Below are 23,134 nucleotides of genomic sequence, written 5' to 3' on the forward strand. Positions count from 1 at the left end.
TTTGAAAGTGTGGGAAAAGATGGGAAGGAAGAGAGGAAAAGTATGTTTATCAGACCCAGTTGGTGCAGGAAAAGACTTTTTCAGCAGTGTCTCTTCTCTAAATTATTATTTTCCAAGAGTATGTAAAATAGGTTATAATTAGTACCAATAAACTTCTTTTGAAACGGACTAGGCAAGGAGACTGGGAATTAATAGCCTATTTGAAAATATAATTCAGGAGAATATTAATGCATTTTCCTCTCCTCTAGATCTTCTAAATTCATTTCAATTTATTCCGTCTCATTCCGGAATTTGCATTTAAATGTGAGGCAGATTTTTCATTTCAAATCCATTTTGTCACCGTGAATTGTAAGAGTTTGGTGCTGACCTGGGTCACATACTGTATTGACTGTACCTACGATAACTCATTCCTAACATGCGCAAATGAAATAGAGGCAGAAATCAGTGTTCAAGGGCCTTATCCTATGTGTTTTTCCTGTTTTTCTTTTGTATTGTTTTTTTTTTCTAAATTAGACAACCTTCTGCCGAAGAGTTTGAAAATAATTATAACTGAGTTTCACCATCTTTTTATGCAGAGGAATATTTCTGCTCTTTCTTGATCCTGTTTAGAATAAAACACAGAGATTCCTCTTGGTTTCATCTCCAGCTTTTTATGGAAAGTAGGCCAGAACTGCAGCTCAGCTGATCCTTTGAGATGCTGGAGAGGAAATGAAGTAATACTCCATGCCATACAGTATATTAGACTGTGTAAATACAAAGAGAAGAAGCATTTGTGTGGCAGGCATTGTTCATTCATTTACTGCACCCAATCAAGGAAGCCAAATGTAAAAATTTGATACTTTCCCCTGAGTGGATTTGCCAGCACTTGCATATATTTGCCAGTTTACTTCTTTAAATAGAATCTCTGCGGTGGGTGGGTGGGTGGGGGGGGGAGTGTGGGAGGAGGGGAAATATTCCTGTTAAGGTGCCTGTATATATACTGCATGAGCTGCATAAATAAACAAACATGTATCATCTCTCTCTCTCTCTCTCTCTCTCTCTCCCTTTTACTCTACTCTTCTTCATGCTTCTAATGTCACTGAAGTTGTGATGCTAACTTGACTAGAAGACATGAGTCACTTGGAGACACACAGGCAGCAGTGGGGTGACAGGAAATAGGCATAAATGTCTATATGGGACCCAGCAACATGTGAGGGGGCGAACCTGGATGGATAGGGCACTCCTTATTTTAAAAAAACCCCAAGTGGCAGTGCCCTCAACCATGCTTCCACTTAACCGAGTGACATATGTTATACGTGCGATGCTCAAGTTGAGCGTTAACTTACCCAGTGATAGAATATCACTATAATTGGCTCTCTTGTAAATGGCGACTTATGGTGCTTGCTTTTTAAATGATGTATTATTCATATTGTGTAGGCAAAGAAAATACTGTTGTCATTTACAGGAAAACTACTGCGTTTGGCTGCATTTTACATATGAGAGCTTCACTGCTGAGCACAGCGTGGAAGCTTTAGGGTGATATCTGTATTTGTAATGGCAGAGAGTTGGTTTGGGTCCAGGAGTTGGTGTCGAGGGGACGTTGTGCAAGTCTGCGTGGGAGCGTGTTTCTGCAGTGCAAATGCACTCGCCTGGTGGACGGGTAACTGTCACATGTGGAGAGGGCTTGTTTGTCATACTCAGAGTGATTTGTGTGTCAATACAAGCACTGGAGCATAAATAAGTGAATTTACATGTGAAAAGAGATCACTTTGTCGTGAGGCTGCTCTGAGAGAGAGAGAGAGAGAGAGAGAGAGGGAGAGGGAGAAAGAGAGACTGAGAGACAGGCAGAAGACTCAGAGACTGGTCCCGGCTTTGTAGAAAATGCATGTCTCATGTCAACAGGTGTTATGAAGCTCCAAAGTAATCATCAATGGAAATCACACACACACACACATAAACACACACACTCACGCATGTACACACACACATGCACACACACAGACACTTACATATGTGTAAGCTTACTTGAATGCATTTGTGTGTGCTTGTGCATGTGTACACACTCACATTTATTACTGCGTTGTGTATTCCTGTCCGTATCTGTGCTGCGGTGTTATGCAGGGTTGCAGCTCTGTGTCCTGCCTGGTCTGCCATGTTGTCCCCTCTCCATCACCAGGGGGTCTCTGTGATCCCCTGCTTTGGCCTGGCCCTCTCCACCCTCCCATCTGCCATGGCTACAGCTCATGCCCGAGCCTCACGCGCCCGATCAGTCTCTGATCCGTCCTCTCTGGCACGTCTGCGTATCCCCATCCTGTCTTCTCACTGCTGGAGAATGGGAGCAGAAGCTCAAACCGTTGCATGAAGCCTCGTTATGAAAGCAAAATAACTGAACGGGCCAATTTACTCATGACAAGATCACAGTGTCCACACGTGATACTCTTCCGCACGTCCTGTAGCTGCTGTTGCTTAATTGACTTGGATTGCTCTTTGGTTCTTCTCATACCTTATGAGGTTTATCATAAAGGAAATTCTAGAATTTCCAGAATTTTAAAACTTGTTGGAGATCATGTTAATTATTGGGATGGACTGCTCTGGCACTCCCTCATGGTTTACAAGGAGCTCCAGAAGTCTGCATTCCTTCCTGGGTTTGACGTTTGAGTCATGGTGATGTAACGCTACGGTTTCAGCAGATGTGGGACAGCATTGTGTTTGATGTCTCGTTACCGGAGGGAACCCGCGAAGGCGCGCACGCACGCACGGCGAATGTCGGTCGAATCGCCGTGTGCTGACGCATCGACCGCGTCGGCAACAGGAAGTGGTCTGGACGTGGGAGGACGGGCCAGGGAGCGGGGGCGATGTTCTCTTTATACTCCGAGCCCTGGCCATTTGTTAGGTGTAATCCTATCGCACATAAAGAGCACAATAGCCAGAGTCTTCGCTTTATATGCCCCTTTTATGTGGCTCCAGTTTTGTCCAGTAAGGAAAAAATAGCCCCTGGAGAAAAATGGCCCCCGAAGGAAAGAAGTTTGTTTGTCCTTTAAAGGAACAGAATAATGGCTTATAAAGAGGGGACGGACTTCTCTCCATCTTTGCATCAGTGTTCAGTGTTTTCATCTGAAAAGGTAGAGTTTGCTCTGAAGGTCTGAGTGGATTGTGCAACAGTAAAAGAGAGGCCTTTCACCAGCTATAGGCAACAAAGACTAATAAACACCACAGGACCATCGTTCATGGAGTTCTTTTTGACAAAATGATTGTCTTTATGGGGGAGTCAGTAAATGTGCAACAAGCTTATTAACACATTAACAACTTGTGAAATTTTTTTAGCCTAAAAAATTAGGGCATTTTTGATGCCATTAAATATTTTAAATGATCTCTATCTTGTTAGCCAAGAGCTGTGAGTTGGAGCTGTAGACTAAATTGTAATGATTTCCTACTCTGGGGACATTAACGTTGTTACCGTGAGATTAAATGAAGACGCAAGGTCACACAAATGTGTTGTTTGGCAGCTGAGAGAATGTTAGTACTTGTTTTTCTTGCTTTTGTGTGTGACCTATAATAGACTCTAAAATGGTAGCAATTTGAGTTTGTTTTTGTTGAATGTGAAACTGTGATTGGCAGGTATTTCAACTGGTGGTTGTGAACAGTAGGGGAATGTTTTTTTTTTTTTGCATGCAGTCACAAAAGCAGCATACTATAGCTATCTCAAAATACTCACACATACACATGTACACACATGCACACATATGCACACAAGAATGCAGGCAGAGACAGGTAATTGGCTTATGTCTTCATGAAGGATTTTTCCAGTCCATGAAGTGGAGATTATATATTATGACATGTATTCTCTTATTTTAAGGTAACTCTGAAACTAGTGTAGTGTAAGGCAGAGTATTATTTTGTTGAGCATACATTTCCCACAATTCTGTTTTGTGGACTAGTAATTTTGGGAGACTTTTTAGGGACTTTATTTTTGTATGAACCTGGAAGAGTTGACGAAAATGACCTAAAAGCTTGTCCCATACTCCCATGTGATTCAAGCTATGAAACATAAATGGAGGGAAAGAGCTAAGGAACGCTAACACCGAGCGATAGCACGTCATAATAGTGCTGTACTAGCTGTGTTTTTAGAATATTAACATTGATGTCAAGTGTTTAGATGCCTAAAATAAAAATGAAAAGAACAGCAATGTATTTCTAAATACTGAAAACCCATGCCATGTCCAATTATCCCAAATGCAAATACTGCGCTTATGTATTTGGCCAAGGTCTTGTGTTGTCACATTCTGTGCATCCTGCTGTCACATGACTGTGCTGAGACATGTGGTCAGTCCAAGCCAGAGATCCAGAGGGACAGTGACTCCTTGAGTCCTTCTACACCAGATAATAAGCACTTACAGTGGGGAGAGGGGATTACTGATGGCCCTCGTGTAACCTGCTTCTACCCCCAGCACCCCCTGCTTAGATCTGGGAGACAGAGGGGGAAGGGGCTCAGTTCAGTTAATCAGTGTTGTGATCCTTTGTGTAGTCTGTAACTCAGATTAGGAGGAAAAACTGCACTCTCTATACATACACAGTTTAGCCATCACCTTTGTACAATGTACACAGTTTACTAAATGAATGTCATATGCTGCATGGTGATAGTTCGGTATATTCAAACAATCACATATATATAAATCACTGGACATGGAGCACACCGTATTCACTGTAAACGTTTTTAAGTGCAGTATGTACATACCATAGAAGAATATGTCACAGCTCTTCCAAAGGAAACTCATACTCAGTCGATGAGAATGGGTAACGCTGTCCCGTTCACTTTTCCAGAATATCCAATAAATGTTAAACTGGATTAAAATTTGGTGATTGAGAAGGCCAGAAACTCCTTTCATGGCACTCCTCAAATCATGGGCTTACTTCTCAGGCTTCGTGACTAAAAACATTCAGTGGTTAAAAATATCATTTTCTAGCCCCAAGTCATTTTCATTGTTGTCTAGTGAACAAAGAAATATTCATAATTAGCCCATTGCCGATATTAATGGGAAATCCTCCATAAATTCAGGTGGTTCTGTCTGACAAAGTAGTTGCTTCTCCACCCCATAAATTGTTTTCAGTCTACTTGCATGTTAATGCAGCAGACTTAGCAGGAAATTGCCTGCAGTTATTTGTTATAACACGTGTCTCCTGGGCGACATACCCAATTAAAGCACTATTCTTGGCGCAGTGACACACCTCTCTTTTTGGTATGTGATCCTGACGGTGACTGTGAGTAGTCACACTGGAGGATGCCCTATTGGCTAAAGCATTGCCCAACATTGCCTCATCGTGCATTAGCGACTCCTCCGGTCGATTGGACATCTTTCACATGTGCATGAAATGTAGTTCTTCGCTGCAATGGCAGTACAACTAGCTGCACACACCTCAGTCAAAGCAAGTGGTCATTTACTTTCTAATTGATGGTAAATACATTTGGGTATCACAGAAGCAACATCACACAACAACAGTAATCATTTAAAAAGAGGTCTAAACCAAAAAAAAAGGTTTAAAAAAAAATCACAGAATTTGGGCACCAAGAAGGCATGATCAAAGCACAGCTGAGGCCCAGACGTTTCTGTAGAATAACAACAAGCACTGGTGTGCATGAGCTGACCTGAATTAAAATAATGAGCAGAATTAGCACAGCTGTGGACATAGAGGTAACTGGAGCCCTCCTAGGTTAAAGAATTCAATGGCCCTGCATACACTGCACATACATCAGGGATCAATAGCCATGCTGTCCATGTCACTTTCTGTGACTTACACCATATGGCCAAATATGTGGACACATGACATCTAACATCTCATCCAAAATTATGGGCATTAATATGGAGTTGGTCCACCCTTTTCTGCTATAGCAACCTCCACTCTTCTTCTAAAATGTGATTGTATGCTGCAGCATTAAGATTTGCCTTTACTAGAACTGAGGGGCCTAGCCCAAACCATGAACAACAGCCCCAGTCCAAGGGGTGTCCAGATACTTTTGGTCCTGTAGCGTACCGTCCTCTCTGCAGTGAACACTGCTGTCTCTCTGCCTGAGTGCCCCAGACATGCTGCTGTCCTGCTGTCTTGATAGCTCCTCGTCACGGTTGTCTTGTTAAACCGCGGGAGCTGGATTTGGCCCTGAAGGTGTCTGGCAGCTTCCTGTCTCCGCTGTCACGGGCAACAATGTCATATAAGGAAGGCAGGAAGGAGAGGCTCCCAACAGAAAAATATGTAGCTGTACTTAATCAAGAAGGTTATATACCAGTATTACTCTAAATGTATTGTCACGTAAATTACTCTGGCATTGTTGTATTTATTAGGCTTTTTCTCTTGATATTTTGAATTGAAATATCAGTCAAAAGGCATATGAATCAAAACTGAGAGCCTGAGTAAACAAAGTGGTAAAAAATCAAATAAAAACTGTATACAGTATAATGTGATAATGTTTTCCATAGAGATGGATTGAAGCACAGCTGAAATATTATGTTATTCTGTGAAATATATAACCACATTAAATATTTATTTGTAATAAATTTACGTAAAATGTAAAAAATTATTTATTTCCCTGAAGGTTGTGCATATTGTATCAATATCATATTTTTCATTATATGAAGTTAATAGTGTTATTGTGAACAGTATTTTGGAAAAGTTAAAGAGTAGCAGAATATTTATCAGGTAAATCTCATCAGTCAGAGATTCATCACTCCTGCCAGTTTACATGTCCTAAGCTATCAATCAATATTATATTGTTTTCTGTACCTCAAACACACAATTTTCAGCAAGAAAAAGTATTTTTATCCTTGCCTAAATTATTTGTTCAGACAAAACACTCTGCAATTCAGGGTCAAGAAGGTAGCCTAAGAACTGCAGATGAATGTAAATCATTACCCGTATCTTATGCGCTCTTCCAGAAAAGTAATATCCTGTTCTGAAAAATATTCAATATTTTATATTAAAAACCCATTTAACCCCCATCCCCCACTCCCACCCACGCATTATTTTTAATAATATGTGCATTATCTCATATTCAGAAAAGAATGAAGTGTAACATATGTAACATTTCTTTTTTATAACGAACAACATACAACAAAAGTAGTCTGCGCAAAAGTAGACAACTGTGTTTTAAGAAAGTAGAAACAAAGCATACTTGATGTACTCTCAGACTGGCTATTCTGTGCATTTGAGGTAGCCTTGTTCTGCAAGTAAATGGTTAATTAATCTCCACTGCCATCGAGACATGGCTTAATTGTGTTGATGAGCCACAAAACATATGATGCAGCCTATAGTAATAATGGAAGCGTGTCAGAATTTTTCCTTCTCGATGGGCACTGGAACTCTTGACAGGCTAATGTTTCTGACCTGTAACAGCGGATGACTCTATTCATTTCTATTACCTTTTTTGGTGAAAAGAATCTCTAGAGGGCACTAGGATTATGAATCAGCGATACGAAGGAATTTATTAAATGTAGGCGTTACAGTTTGTGTGTATGTGTGTGTGTGTGTGTGTGTGTCTGTGAGTGTGTGTGTGTTATGACTCACTCCTTTGTCCACCAGAATACGTGGATTAAACACCACATCTATACCTTTGATTTATGTCAGTATGTGTTTCAGACTGACATTCTTCTCAGTATGACTGTAATTTGATTTCCCAGTGTAATTCATCATGTGCCATCGTAACCATTATACTATATTATACAAAACATCATCAGAAACGTTTGTTAAAACTCAAGCTTTATGTGTACTCCATACTGATTTTAATCTAATTCTGTTATTGCAATTCCCTCACCCTCCCCCAGGAACACTTAACCAAAAGAACTGGGCCAAGAAGTATCCATCATGCAATAATGCCAAACAGTCCCCCATAAACATCGAGGAGGACCTCACCCAGGTGAAGCTTCAGTTTCAACAGCTGAGGTTTGAGGGCTGGGACCAGCTGACCTCAGACACCACCGCCATCAAAAACGACGGAAAAACAGGTGAACTCCCTAGCGTCCATTGAGCTCTGATATGCTTGACTATGGCAACCTTGCGGTGTGTTATGACAACCCTTTCATGCCATTTCTCTGCTACAACATCTCTCCAAATGTGTGTGAATGATGGCACAGGGAAAGGGGCAGAAATGGATAATAGAACTCAAGTCCATATCAATCATTAGATCCTGAAAGAGATTGTTTTGTAGTTGGAGCCTAAATGAATGTGTGATAGATCTGCAGATCCTGGAAGATGGAAACAGATGTTTGATGCTTTTACTTGAGCATTACAGAGCAATAAACAGAGCTTAATGAGAAAGGTAGAGTTTTAATGATGATATCCATTAACAAACCTATCTGGTTTCACAGCTGGGTAAAATGAAATGTGGATATAATCTTTTCCGAAATGCAGAGGTTCATTTCAGGTGCAGTCAGAGAGAGAGACATGTTTTAATGCAGTAATTGTTTCTCTGCTTTCACCTTAAGAAATGGTTGATAAGAAAAATCATTCTTTTTTGTTTTGTTGTTTGTGTGTGTATGTTTTAACAATTTTCAAGTCATTATTCCTTATTTCTTCTCATCACGGTGGTCAGACCCAAAACTATTGAAGCAAATGGCATGAAACTAGGCTGACTATATGCCATTAAACTTCAAACGTTTAAACCTTTACGGCAGATATATTCTTTAGCACATGAATGTCATCTGTCTGAATATCTTCCACACTCGAGATAACAGCCTGGTCACATGCTCAATCACATTAATGGGTTATAATCTGACCATAGCAAGAATGCTGGGCTCGTTACAAAAATGGAATTTCCAAACACAGTCGGGCTATTATTTATTTATTTATTTATTATTTACATATATATATTCTATAAACATACTATACTGTAACGCACCAATATAATAAAATACTGTATACTGGAACCATGTCACAGGGAAAACTACTCATTGTCTGGCTTCAGTACTCCAAATAACTCATCAAGGTCTAGATTACCCTGCATAGCCATAATTATTTAATGCACACATACGGTCAACTGCACATGTTTAGCCTGAACAAACTTCCTTACTGTAAGTGCATAAGCAGCTAGTGGATGTTAGCTAGCAAGAAAGCATTTTTTACATTTAATTTGATTGATAACATTAGACCAGAGGCTGATGATTGCTAACTTATTTCAAAATCTGACCAAATTTGAATATGACAGGTTCCCCACCCCTAGTGCAATTCCAGATAGCATATTTTAATAGCTTGCTAGCTTACCAGCAAGATCTGAAATTCTCAATATACCGGTTCCTTGATAGTCATTGTGGGTACTTTTTTTGTGGTAAACTTGAATATGAATTCTTTGAAGTAAATAAATCTTTAATATATCCACTTACACATCAATTACACATTTTTCTTTCTTCTAGAGTTACTTTCTTTGAACTGTTGCCCACATTACAAAGATCAACACAATGTTTCTATTTTCCCCATGGCTCAGTGCACTGTGATAATTTAAGAAAATTGCAAAGATCAAAAAACACAAACACACCCTCAGTCGGTTTTGAAAGGTGTGGTCTAGCATGAATGTCACCTAAATCACCTGTAGGCAAATGTCACATGCTTGCACGTGTATGTGTGTGTGTGTGTGTGTGTGTGTTTGTGCGTGTTCGCACGCACATGTGATTATGTGTGTGTGTGTGTGTGACAGTTCTATTGGGCGTTGTATCTAGAGTAAATCCCTCAGTTTGTTTATCGCAGAGAATTAGAAATGTGCCATTGAGCTGTGAGAGTTGCTGTATGCGTATAAGTCAGGCTGACGCGTGCTCCGCCCTTATTAAAGACTGTGACGCGGCGTTTGGTGTATTTCAGTTGCGGTAGACCTGAACGGAGAGTTCTACCTGAGCGGAGGGGGGCTGAGGTCCCGGTTCAGGGTGGGCCGAATCCAGTTCCACTGGGGCACGTGCAACGCCTCCTCCGACGGCTCGGAGCACAGCCTCAATGGCGTCAGGTTTCCGCTCGAGGTACAGTAATTACACCCCGTCGCGGCTCACTGGCTGCAGAGCACATAGGCACGCACAACAACAGCGGGAAATGTGTACAGAGAGTGCTGATCCACACAGAGCAGCAACACAGCTTTTCTACAGGCTGCGATGGCGGTGTCTCATCGTGCAGCAGTGACCCCTGCTGGTAGATCGGACACTGACGGTTTACTTGTTGCGCTGCGCGTGAGGCGTCTTCCTCCAACTCGTGTCTGTGCGTGCCCAACCTGGTGGTGACGTGCATGCTTTATTAGAATCACGCCATCGATTCTTCCAAATCAACAACAAACGCTTTGCTGAACATCACAGTGTGAACATGATTAGGCATTCCAAGCTGGGAGGGAAAAAAATGAAAAGCTATTTCATATTGAATGAAAGCTATGATACCATTATCAGTTTTATTTTTGTGATCTTAGAACTCACGGCTGGATTTTCTCTCTTTTAGATGCAGATTTTCTGTTATGAACCGCACAAGTTCAAATTCATTGATGACGCATTCAAAGATGGAGGAAAGATCACAGCTCTGGCTGTCTTGTTTGAGGTGGGTTTACATCATTGTGTGTGTGTGTGTGGGTGGGGGCCTGCCTGTGTTAATTCTAAAATATTTTTCAGTTGACACATTCACAGAGGAGCATCTGTTGCTATGGTACTGTACAGTATCTCTGTGATTTAGTGAGAATGAGTTGATGAATTTGGGGCCTGTGTGAACATGTTCTCGTGACTCAGCTTTCTGCTGTGGAGGCATGATCTCTTGGTTTTAAACTGTCCAGTTTGGCACTTTCCCCTGATATTTCATGATGACTCCAGCAGTGAAATGAGTATTAAACCTCTAGTCATAGGAAGTGTCTTGTTTTTTTTTTTTAGAAAAAATATCCTTGGATGTTCACTGTCTTTAAAGCATTAAAGTAATGACAGTGCAAGCACTGTTCACCATTTTAACTTAGGTCAGGTTTCTAATTTAATCACTTGATTAAAGATTTACACCAATAGTTTAAGAGTGAATCACATCACCCATTTGCATTCTGGTTCTTATCTGTGTAATAACAGTATTATCTGTGTATTAACCTATTAACCCTGTGGTGATGTGTCCAGACCGGCACACAGATATCTCTGTCCCTCAGTCCAAACTCTAGAACTGGAGCAAAATGAGGTGGAATAATGTGGTGGGGCCATTTCTGTGTCCCTTGCAGGTCAGTCATGAGGACAACGACAACTACGTGCCGATTATCAACGCCGTGAACTCTGTGAGCCGATTTGGTACGTGGCTGCGGAGGGCTGGCCCGTGATTTTCTCTCTCTTTATGATAGCCAGCAACTTGCCAGTGATAAAATCATACTGCATATATATGTATATATATATATATATGGGAAAATAAAAATATATAATCCATCCCCTGCTGTAGCACCTGCTGTATTTTCCATAATGCGCCCCTTGCGTTCAAACGCTCCAAAACGAGACCGGGTCATGTTACCCATCTCCCGCTGTTTTCCCCCGACGATGGGCGTCCGCTGATGGTGGAATCTGAAGTGCTTTAACGGATGCGCCTGGATCCCTCCACATCTTGATTTCCAGGTAAAAGCGGCCTCGTGGAACCGTTCAGCCTGCAGAGCCTCCTGCCCAATTCGACGGGGAAATATTTCACGTACAACGGCTCCCTGACCGCGCCGCCGTGCTCGGAGACGGTGGAGTGGGTGGTGTTCAAGAACACCGTATCCATCTCTGACATACAGGTGAGCGCGCTTCGCGGGGAACACGCCTCCTGGCTCGAGTGGATCGTTTAGTTCCGCTGCTGGCTGATCTCCCCCTGGGGGTTCACCAGGAATCTGTTGGTGTGTGTGTGTGTGTGTGTGTGTGTGTGTGGTGCACATGTGCATGCACGTGAGAATTATTGTGCATTGATGCATGTAATATTTCTTCTGTATGGTGTTTTCCTGTATTGTTTTTGACATACCTAATATATTTGTTACATTGTGTTTGATCAAATCTAATCTCTGTAAACCACTTTCATTATTATTACTATTATCTGATAAATGTGAATGTGAATGGGTGTGTGTGTACACATTTGTACATACTGGTTTGTGCGTTTGTGGATTTCAGATTGATGTGTTTGTGTTAGTGTTCCTCTCGGTCGGGTGAGATGTGTGTGTGCGTGCATGCGTGGGTGGGTGTGTGTGTGTCTGTGTGTGTGTGCGCGTCTGTGTGTCTGTGTGTGTGTGTGTGTGTGAGTCTCTGCGTGTTTCAGGTGACAGTTTTTCCATGCCTTTGAAGTCTGGTCACAGTCTGGATTTGTTTAATGACAGAGTGTGTATTCCTGTCAGTCACGGAGAAATAATAACCGGAGTTGAATGACAAGCATTCAGGTTTCTCAGGTCATTAACTGTTGACGTCCTCTTTGTCTGTTACCTTCACTCCGTGCAGTCGCACTTTTCTCTGGGGAGGGTGAGTCACCGGAGCTTCAGCCTCTCCCACAGAAAATGTGCGAAAGACATTCTCACATTCTCACATTTATGAATTAAAAAGAGAGATTGAAAGGGTTCTATTCATCCGTCGCTTTGTGAGCCTTTGAATACCCGTGAAACGCGGCCGTAAAGCGAGTTTTAAGAAATACCACTCCTCAAAGGCGTACGGTCTGAAACACAGCCTGAACCACAATGACAAAAGCAGAAGTGCCAGGCCTTGGATTTATGTACAAGATAACACAGTGTTTTATAGCTGCCATTATGTAGATGAATAAGGCACAGATTCAGGCTCAGAGCGGTTCTGTTTGCATTGATCTTGTGTGCAATATTTTCATAGCATATTACTCATGCAACGCTAAGTACTGTGACTATGGCTGGTAAATGGCTTCTCAATGGCTTGTAAGTGCCTAAACAAGTGAATAAATTAACGACAAATCCTGTTTCCATACAAGGTTATTTTGTGCTGTCTATTCCTCACTGTACTAACAGGTCTTGTTGCAGCATGTATGCATACCTATTGTAGGACATAGTCAAATGTTGACTAATTGTTTTTTTTAAAAACTCAATTTTCTTTCGTATTGAAATTAGAAATCAGCTAAGGGAGGAAGTATGTAACACACAATTATTATTATGCAACAGATGAGCGAGTCGAATGATTTCAGAAGCACAAAATTGCAGATAATGACACCACTGGGAGTTTAGCTTCAGGTGTGTTGTTGAAGTGGATTTGTTGTGGGCGGCTGGGGTCATGGGATTAAGGGGGCGGGCATGAATGAGCACGGACAGCAGTGCATGCTGCTGGGTCAAGAGCTGGAATATTCCATTCTTCTGGGGTGTATCTGAGGGGGTGGGGAGGGAGGTCCATGAATTCATGTTAAAGGTTGCCTGTGCTTATCCAGCAACATACTGGATAACAAGTGAAAAAGGTCAATGTTATCTCTGAATATGACAGGATTTAATGTTTTCACGCGTGTGTGCGTGTGTGCGTGTGTCTGTGTGTGCGTGTGTGTGCGCATGTCTATGTGTGCGTGTCTGTGTGTGTGTGCGCGTCTATGCGCATGTCTGTGGTTGTGTGTGTGTGTGTATTTCAGCTGGAGGTGTTCTGTGAGGTCATGACCCTGCAGCAGGCCGGGTATGTGATGCTTCTGGACTACCTGCAGAATAACTTCAGGGAACAGCAGGACCAGTTCATTGGCCAGGTCTTCTCCTCTTACACTGGGACGGAGGAAGTGCCCAGCCCCAGTACGTACCACAGCTGCCTCGCCATTGTGCAGCCAAACCTGCACTCACATCTCAATTAAAAGCCTTTGTCAATACTGCGTGACATTGGCAGATTATTGAATATATAGTCCATTTAATAGTATTTGCCAATTTATAATGTTAGTTGTTAGCACTTTATGCAAACATATAGTATCATACGTAATATAATTATTTTCTTATTCAATGTATGCACATAGCTGTTATAAATGAATTTTCTGATACATTTAGAGGATGAAATACTGTAAATCTTTATATAATGTCACAAGAATTTGGTGCTCCTCTGATGCTGGCTGCTCCTTGGTTGGCCTTGGTTGTTCCTCTAGCTAGCACAGTGAGCGAAGGGGTGGAGGGGCAGGCCTCATGGTGCTGCCCTATTTAATGCTGTCTGCTCAAGGCCATTCTGGCTCCACTTGTGCAGTGGTTTCCGGAAAGGTCATTTGTGATATGCCACGTGAGGCATTTTTCCCGGTTTAAACTGTGGGTACTTGGGCACCTTTGTCTTCCAGTGTCTCACTGTATTTATTTGACATCATAATGGTATCACGTTGCTAAGCAACCTGTCCCAGCTTTTCTTAAATGAGTTCTCTTTCTACATCTTACTGTTCAGATGGCCAGTACAATACAGGCCAGTACAGAATGTTATTTTGAATCTCAAAAAAATCAGCAATTTTACTGACAACAATAAACGGTGCCCTCCAAAAGTATGGTAATGTGACAGTGAAATTATATATATATATTTTATAAATACTTAAGGCATTATGGATTTAAAATAAAAAGGTGAATCATGCAACGCTTCAACACAGGATGGCAGAGAAAGATACTGGTGAATCAGGTACAATGCCAGAATGAACCTTCTGCCTCAGAGAGAAAATGACATTACAAGCTCAATTCTGGCTCCAATGAAGACAATAGCAGCATAACCTATTATAGCCTTCGCTGCTATTGTGATCATTAGATTGATGGATATCGCTGAGGTCAGTGTCTCATGTCTAATTTTAATTGGTTCATGCAGTAGGGGGCTTTATGCTGTGTGGCTGCTTAATTTTGCCCAGTGATGGGCATTATCTCGAGCAGTCAGTTCTGACAGTGCACACAGATGGTGAGAAGGCCATGGGCTTCATGTTTCATTCTTCATTCTTCTGGTTCCTGCCTGAAGGGGTAGTGTACAATAAACAAGCAAATAAAGCCCTGTACTGTACATCCCCCACAAGTCATAATTGCAGTAATTATTTTGAAGTGGATTCCTAAGCGGACGTTTTTGAGCTTGCTCTATTCAGGTTATGTAGAGTATTTGTTTACCAAGTGTTGGTTTCCTGGACAAATAAGGTTTGCTCATACTTTTGTTTATTTCACTATTTATTTTACTGGTTTATTTCAACTTTTTACTTTTTATGCCCCTGAAGGTGCCAAACCAACCATTATTCCCAGAGTAACAAACGATGAGACTACATGCGTCCTTACAGTAGGCTTTTCTGTCTTTCACTCAACATTGCGCAGTTTGTAGCTCAGAGCCGGAGAACGTGCAGGCAGACCCTCACAACTACACCAGCTTGCTGGTGACCTGGGAGCGGCCGCGGGCGGTGTACGACACCAACATCGAGAAGTACTCCGTCACCTACTGGCGGCTGGAGGGGGAGGACCCGCCCAAGAGCGAGTACCTGACAGACGGGGACCAGGACGTGGTAATGCATCCCGTCCCGCAGTCACTCAGCTTGGAGGTGCATGGGATCATTTGGGAGTGCATGAGTATTCAGAGTTTTCCCTCAGTGTGACCTCAGGGGGTTCCTGCTTACTGCGGGTGAACCTGACCTTCAATGCAGAACGGACATCCTAGATGCCATTCACTCTGAAATGACATGAACACCTCCAACAGTGCAGTTTGATTGGTTGATTGATTGATTGACTGACTGGTTGCTTGATTGATTGATTGATTGGTTGTTTGGTTGGTTGGTTGATCTATTGGTTGGCAGTTGATTGGTTGGTTGGTTGAATGATTGGTTGGTTGGTTGGTTTGTTGAATGATTGCTTTGTTGGTTTGTTGATTGATTGATTGGTTGGTTGGTTGGTTGGTTGGTTGGTTGATTCGTTGGTTAGTTGATTGGTTTATTGGTTGGTTGGTTAGCTGGTCAGTTTGAATGATTGGTCAGTTGGTTGGTTGGTTGAATAATTGGTTGGTTGGTTAGCTGGTTGGTTGGTTGGTTGGTTGAATGTTTGTTTGTTTGTTTGGTTGAGTGATTGGTTTGTTGATTGGTTGAATGATTGGTTGGTTAGCTGGTTGGTCCTTTGATTGACAGTACATGACCTTCCCACCCCAGGGTGCCATAATCCAGGACCTGGCGGGTAACACCAGCTACATGGTTCAGGTGGTGGCGGTCTGCACCGGCGGTCTGTACGGCCGCGTGAGTGACCAGCTGCGCGTGGATATGCCCCTGGATGACCCTGGTAAGACCGGCAGCACCCTCTGACACACTTAATATCTAGGGTCCCGTGTTGATTACTGTACGTCTCAGTGTTAGCAGCTACGTTATTCTGTAGATTCATCTTTTGCAAACCAGTCCTTCCTTTCTTTCAGCTATTTAAAGTATGTCAAAGATCAATGCAGTCACGGTCACACAGAGGCAAGTGATGTTTCTTTGTAAAGGCAGCCCTTGTAGATGACTTGATTGGCTAAATTAGGAACCCTGAAGCCAAATTTCTGCTGGAATGTCTTGTCGGTACAAGCAAAGAGTGTTTATTTCTTTAAGGTAGCCTCTGTAATTTGTTTGACTGGCTGTAGCAGCCAAATTTCTGCTGAAATGGTACCCCCTTAAGAACGGCTATGGGTATGTTTGCATTAAAAAGGACTATATGGACTAAATGGACTTGATAGTCTGCCAAGTGATGCAATCACTGAAACAGCCAGTTCTTGAAACATCCCAGAAAAGAGATGTTCAGTTGTAAAGATTACCCTACTGTGGGTCAGATATAAAATGCATGGACTGCAATTGGTTTTTGGGTACAGTAGACCTTTCCTTGTCTTGGATCTGTCAGAATGGGAATTCCTCAATAATATTTGTCCTCTGTCAGTTAACTCTCTTTCTCTGTTACTGTCTTTTTTGTGGGTTACACAAATACGTTGTCATGTGTATGAATCTAGTAAATGAATCTGTCCTCTGTACTTTCAAGCACTTCTCGATTCTGGTGTTTTCATTTTATTGATTATTGTGTTTTAATTCTGTTTTTTGTCTTTGAAATATTACTGATCTGTAGAAATGAAGGACATGTGTTGTTTCAGTGTCATGAAGTCAAAGTTGACTCCAGATTGCCTATGTGAAAAATGGTTAAATAACGCACATTATTTGTAAATACACGAAAATATTTAACAGTAAGATAATATATGACTATATGTGCTGTTTGTGTAAAATGATTTTTAATCAAGCAATGGGAAATCTGTATGCTTTGATTACTGTATAAACATTGATAATAAACTAATCCCTTTTGCCAAAAGAATAAAAATCCGTGGTATTATATTTCTATTCCTGTATACAAAAAGGCGTTCTTGTGGTTGTGAGTGAGTCTGTTGAAACGCAGTGTTGGGTTGATGTGGATCTGAGCACTTACTAAACCCGTCTCTCCCTCTCAACACTGTCATCCTGTACCACTGTACACAGTGTGGTACCAATGGGAGCAGTGTTGGTTTGAGGGCCCCAATCAGACAAGGGTGAATTCATACCCCCCTTACACACACACACACACACACCTACCTAATACAGCACGTGTGGTCTGACCTTCATAAGACCCTGGGAGCTTTAGCACTATTTTGTGTAACTTAATCCTACCAGGCAGGTAAGACTCATCATCACGCTGTGCACATGTTGTGTGTGAGTGCAGTCCTCCTGCATGACCATAGCTAAGTCCCCTGTGTGACACTGCCCTGTATGCGTTTGTGATCAGCCTGTGGTGACCCGGAAGCACTTGTTTGCGTGTCGTGTGTTTTGTGTGAGCCCCCTGGATGTGGTTTTTGTGGACCTCTCTCTTTCTCTCTCTCTATCTATCTTTCTCTGTCTCTTTCTCTATCTCTCTCTCTCTGACCTAATGACCTTTGGGCAAAGTATTCCCAAAGATTCCATCAACAATCTGCCCAGTCTACCAAGTTTCTCAGCAGCTTGGCACATACAGTGGCAGTATTTCTGTGGTATAAAAGATTTGGCTCATATTCCTTGGCCACACTTTATTGTAAGGGCATATTTACACAGAAAACATTTAATATACTTGGTACTTCTTGTGAACTTGTTTTTTGAAGCAGATAATGAGCATAAAATGAAGTGCAACATAAACAAGTAATCATTTATTTTTTCATTCTTGTTATGCAGTACCACTCTGGTCAGGAAATTACTGTGTTATTTAACTGTAAAACCTGACATGAAGTCAAAGCAATAAATCTTAACACAAAGTGCATTTTTTAATGATTTCTAAATGATTTCATTCGTAATGTTGTTCATTGCATGTATGCTGCTTACTGTGTGGTTTCACATCAAACATAGGTGCTCAAAATAAGGTAAACTAAGCTGTTGGTTGATTGAAATGCCAGAAGTGTACAAAGTGTAGAAGTTATTGAAAGATGAAACCTTTGTGGATATGAAGTATTGGAAGGCAATGTTTTTCACGGTGGTGTGTGTGTGTGTGTGTGTGTGCATGTGTGTGAGTTGTGATTCCTTTCATATGGTCGTAATGTTTTTGGGTGCAAACATTACCCTCAATATTGGCCTCAGCTTATTTAAAGACTTATCGGAAAGTAACATTAATATTAGCGCTGACCTCTTTGAGACTATGCCCCTGTAAAGTAGGGATCTTTGAGTTTGACCAAGTCAGTGAAAATGCACATTTTCCTGTTCTGTCACACAGTTTAGGTATTTACATTGTTTACCTGCAGGCAAAAAACCTCTAACAGACTTGTGTTGCTTTTGGATCTAATTGATGTGCAAATTATTTTCATTCCAGAAACAGATCCTGATCTATATTTAGATCCTGATGAAACTGAAGATGTCTTTAAGGTAACATATAAAGATCCCAATCTAATGTTCCTCTACTTTTGCACATCCATGTTTTATTAGTTTTGAAACGAATTCCTGCGAGGATTGTTGTTTATTGCAGTTTGTGGTGTTCTGTTGCTATTTGGCAGTTAGGCTTCACAGAGTAACCCCTGAATCTCTTTGTTCCCCAGGAAGTGTACCAGCCGAATTTGTCGCAGGGAAAATCGGGCCAGAACCAGGCAAGCACGTCAGCCCGCACCGTTACCAGCGACTCCCCCTCCATTCGCATCGCCATGGAAACAGCGGGCCCAGGCTTCCTGTTTCCCGGCAGGAGGAGCACAACCACTCCTGCGGTGAGGAGGGTCACGGAGGAGAGCTCGCTCCCCTGGTCCCGGGGCCACACCCAGCGTCCCGTCCAGAGCCCCGGCACCGAGCGGACTTCCCTCATCAGCCCCGCAGCGTTGCCCGGCAACGGCAGCGTCATCACCGACGTCTACTACGACGACGTCGTCAACAGCACGGCCTACGAGAACGCCACGGCCCCTACGGCCCCGCCTCTCGACGCCGCGCCCCCGGACGACACCCCCGGCCCTTCCTGGGGCACCCGCGGGGAAGTCGCGACGTCGCCCGCCGCAACCGACGCGGGTGGGTACGAGGTGACGGAGGCCACCCCCCTCCCCGAAAACCCGCTTACCGTTACCCCCACCCCCTCCCTGGAGGTACCGCTGTGGCCCACAAGCCCCGGCGGCGAGCTCCCCTCCGTCTCAACGTCCGCCTTCAGTGCCGTTCTCTCCCGGACCACCCAACCGGTGTCCAATGGTGAGACCGCTCTCCCCGCCCCCGCTGTGTGTGACTCTCCGCCCCCCCGGTCCTGTTCTGACCCTGTCACCTCCCTGCATGCCACTCCTGTGCTGCCCCCCTCCTCCTCTCTGCCCCCCGGCACCTGGGGCCTGTCCGAAGGCTGGCCCGGGCCGGGCTGGGACGTCCCGCATGCTCTCACTGTCCCGGTGTCCCTCGCCCCCTCGTCCTCTTCCGCCCTGTCCCGCCCACCCTCCACCCATTCTGTCTCTGATTGGAAGATGGACACTGTACTGTTTAGTGGCAATGGTGATGGTGGGGATGGTGATGATGATGATGATAATGATGATGATGTTCTGTCTGGTTCGCCGTCTGTGGCCAAGGGTGATCCCCTGATAATTAGCACTGATACTCTACCCCTTCAAACTTTACCTGATTCATCTGCCACTGCGCTGTCCCATTCTGACTGGGACGGGCTCCATCCTTCTAGACCTCTCAGCACTGTCCCTCCGCCAAAAACTTTCTCCACTTCTCTTTTCCACAAACACCATGAAACTTCACTTTCTCTCTCCGGCGACTGCTGTTCGACGGCAGCGACTGCTCGTGCGGGTGGGCAAAGCAGCCTTTGGGCAGTAGGGGGCGCTGCTGATGCCACAGGGGCCTTTGAATCGGCAGCGAGGGATGGCGGGGGTGGCGGTTTCCTTCGGTTCACCTCCACCATCCCTGAGCTACCTCCTGTCTCCTGCACCTGCGTCTCCATCGACCTGGCGTCTCCTGCGTTTGGCAGGGACTCTGTGCATGCCTCTCTCCATCCTCTTCAGCCTTCCTCCGGCTGGGGGGCGCCCCCTGGTGGCTCATTGACAGACTCTGGTAGCGTGGTAGACTTCCATCCATCTCTGTCTCCCAGCGCTGTGGCTTCCCGCAGCTCCTTGGGCTCTTTTCCTGGCGGCGCAGACGGGGACGCTGACTCCGCCCCCCTGCCCGTAGACCTCTCTCTCTGGGCGGTCGCTCCGTCTCGCTCTCCCGCTCGCCCTTTGAGTGACGTGTCCGTTTCTGTTGCAGTGGCCGCAGCCAGCACTCAGAGCCCCACGCCCTCCTTCGGTCGGGCCAGGCCCGTCCGCCCCCCCGCCCTGTCCCCCACCGCCTCCCCCGATGGCGGCTCCACAGCCCCGCTCTCTCAGGACGGACAGGTAGACAGTAGCGCCTCGGGCTCCACCCTGTACGTGGAGTCGCCGGACGACTTAGATCAGGACTGGGACCGGGGCCGGACGGCGGCCCCTGGGGCGGGAGGCACGCCCTCGTTCGCGCTGGCGGCCTCGCCCACCGCGCCGGCCCCGTTCGCCGAGGCGACGGCCAGCGGCGCGGACGACGGCAGCGGCGGCGACCGCCCGTCCTCGTTCTACTTCGACAGCGACAACGGGACCGAGGTTGTCGTCATGGAGACCAAAGGCCTGGGCACGTTTGGCGGAGGGGAGGAGGAGAGCGGCTCCGGGAGTCTCTACGACAACGAGACGTCCTCAGACTTCAGCATACCCGAGTACACAGAGATGGAGTCTGAGGAAGCGCATGAAGCAGGTAAAGCCCCCTCACCCAGAGCTCTCTGGCCTTTTCCACAAGAGGGCGCTGTTTCCTGAGGGACTGGCCTTACAGTCAGCGAACGATGGGATGCCACTGCAGTGTGAGTGTGTGGGAACGCTGGGTTAGCGGGACGGCTAACTCCTGGGTCTCAGGCTCAGTCCGCAGAAGCACGAATGCGCTTTTAAACTCCAGTGACATATGGGTAAGGTAAGGTTTGGGGGTCCTTCAGAAGTGATATCATCTTAACATTCATCAAATCTCCAATATGATCACCATGGCCATGTCGCTTGCTGTTACCAAGTAACAATTTCATAGTGGCTCATCTTCACTCAGGGCTAAGCAAAAAAATCCCTTGCTACCTTGTCATCCCTATTGTAAACCTGTGCTCCCAGTTTTGTGTTCTTTTTGTTGTATAATGAAATGATATATGCATGTGTACATACATATATGCATACATATATACACACGTGTATATATGAAGTTGCGCTCGTTGTTTTACACTATTCAATAATTTGTCGGTCACCCAATGTGTATCGTATCTATATTCTGCCTGTATATAGGATCTAACCAATACTAACCAGCAGACAGTTTATTCACAGGTATGTTTAAAAATAACCATTAAACATGATCACTAATAATGACACGTATGGACAGGCAAGCAACAGGTAGGTGAGGTAAGCAAAGGTGTGTGGCCATTTTTTTAGCAAGGATATCCTCCCCTGAAGTGGCCTGACGTTGATTGCGAAACAGACTGTTGTTGATGTTTCGATGTTTTCTCAGTCAGTCCCATTTGAGGTGGTCATGCTTCCAAAATTCCTATGCAGATTCATTGAGAATTTAGAATTTTAATATGAGCCTCCAGGGCAGTGCATCCTGCTCCAGCCAAACTCTTTACTGCACTGACATGCCCTCTGGGCTGGAACCAATTCCCACCCGGTGCAGAACAGGCCATGTCTGGAAGTGCCGCAGACTGACCCACACGTGGCTGTACTGTCACTCAAAGGAGGGTGTTCTCAGCCCTGTGAGCGACCATAATGAGCACCCGCAGCCTGTCAGTGCCAGCCAGATGGGAAATGCCATCCCCCAACATTTCCACAATATTTGGGGGTTTGCAGGTTCTAATCTACTCTCACCCAGAATCAAAAGTGCAGTTAAATCCAATTAAGGGTTTTAAACTGGGAGGAAATAATTTAGGGGAAAAAAGCATGAGGAATAAAAAGAATGAAAATGACTTTATAATACAGCATTTTACTAAGTGCTTGCTAAAAAGCTCAGTCGAGTAATTCATTGAGTTCAGTTTAAATTAAAACCAGCATACACAGGATGGGTATTGTGGAACATTTCCCCACAGTATGATTTGCCTGGTACTGTAATTGTTCAGATATTGCTTTAAATGCAAGAATGGAGTTAGCAGAAATGTCCACAAGGTGGCAGCAGACCTCTTCCTTACCCACACTGTTGTCAGAGCATTGTAAGCATTGGCTGCTCTGGGTGAAACCACAAAGCTTTACTTACGCACTCTCCAAATGACAAAAGCAGATATAAACAGTTGTAAAGTATTTGTGCTATCTTGTCTAATATGCATTTACAGCCTGGCTGTATATCTTTCAATCAGTGTGTTCATTGTGCTCTGATGCTTTATGGTCTCTCTCTCTCTCTCTCTCTGCCTCTCTCTCTCTCATACATCCATTGCTGTACAATACAAACAATATTGTGATCACAATGGCTATTGATGTGTGAGAACTGGATTATGTTTTGAAATATTTACTTATTGAAGACTGCATACAATACTGTTGCCAGTTTAAATTTATTTTCCTGTTTTTCTCCCCTGTGGTAAGTTTTTTTTCTCCTTATGGATACTTTTATTTCTTTTTATTGTCCATACTGGTTTGCAAATGATTAATTTCAGGATAATGAATACCAAGTAGTTATACTTGTTAGGATATAGTTGAAACGTCACAGAAATCTATCACACTGTACACATTGTATCTCACACAAGCTTGTTCTGTTCTCTGTGTGTTTGTGTGTGTGTGTGTGTGTG

At 43.9% G+C, this 23,134-nt stretch overlaps 1 protein-coding gene across 4 annotated transcripts in view; it reads left to right on the forward strand.

Annotated features, from left to right (window-relative positions):
* Positions 1–23,134, forward strand: part of LOC118231203 (receptor-type tyrosine-protein phosphatase zeta-like) — a 56,643-nt gene that overhangs the window by 21,092 nt on the left and 12,417 nt on the right. For 2 of the 4 annotated variants that reach the window (XM_035424817.1, XM_035424819.1), the window contains exons 3-13: positions 7,791–7,970; positions 9,817–9,968; positions 10,432–10,527; positions 11,177–11,243; positions 11,559–11,716; positions 13,537–13,687; positions 15,203–15,387; positions 16,021–16,147; positions 18,686–18,738; positions 18,909–19,536; positions 20,578–21,090. In XM_035424817.1, the coding sequence (XP_035280708.1) occupies positions 7,791–7,970; positions 9,817–9,968; positions 10,432–10,527; positions 11,177–11,243; positions 11,559–11,716; positions 13,537–13,687; positions 15,203–15,387; positions 16,021–16,147; positions 18,686–18,738; positions 18,909–19,536; positions 20,578–21,090 (2,310 nt within the window). The remainder of the gene's footprint in view (positions 1–7,790; positions 7,971–9,816; positions 9,969–10,431; positions 10,528–11,176; positions 11,244–11,558; positions 11,717–13,536; positions 13,688–15,202; positions 15,388–16,020; positions 16,148–18,685; positions 18,739–18,908; positions 19,537–20,577; positions 21,091–23,134) is intronic. The other 2 variants (XM_035424820.1, XM_035424821.1) reach the window with 1 other exon arrangement.

The sequence above is a fragment of the Anguilla anguilla genome, chromosome 7 (genome assembly GCF_013347855.1).
Source record: "Anguilla anguilla isolate fAngAng1 chromosome 7, fAngAng1.pri, whole genome shotgun sequence".
Classification (NCBI taxonomy): Eukaryota; Metazoa; Chordata; class Actinopteri; order Anguilliformes; family Anguillidae; genus Anguilla; species Anguilla anguilla.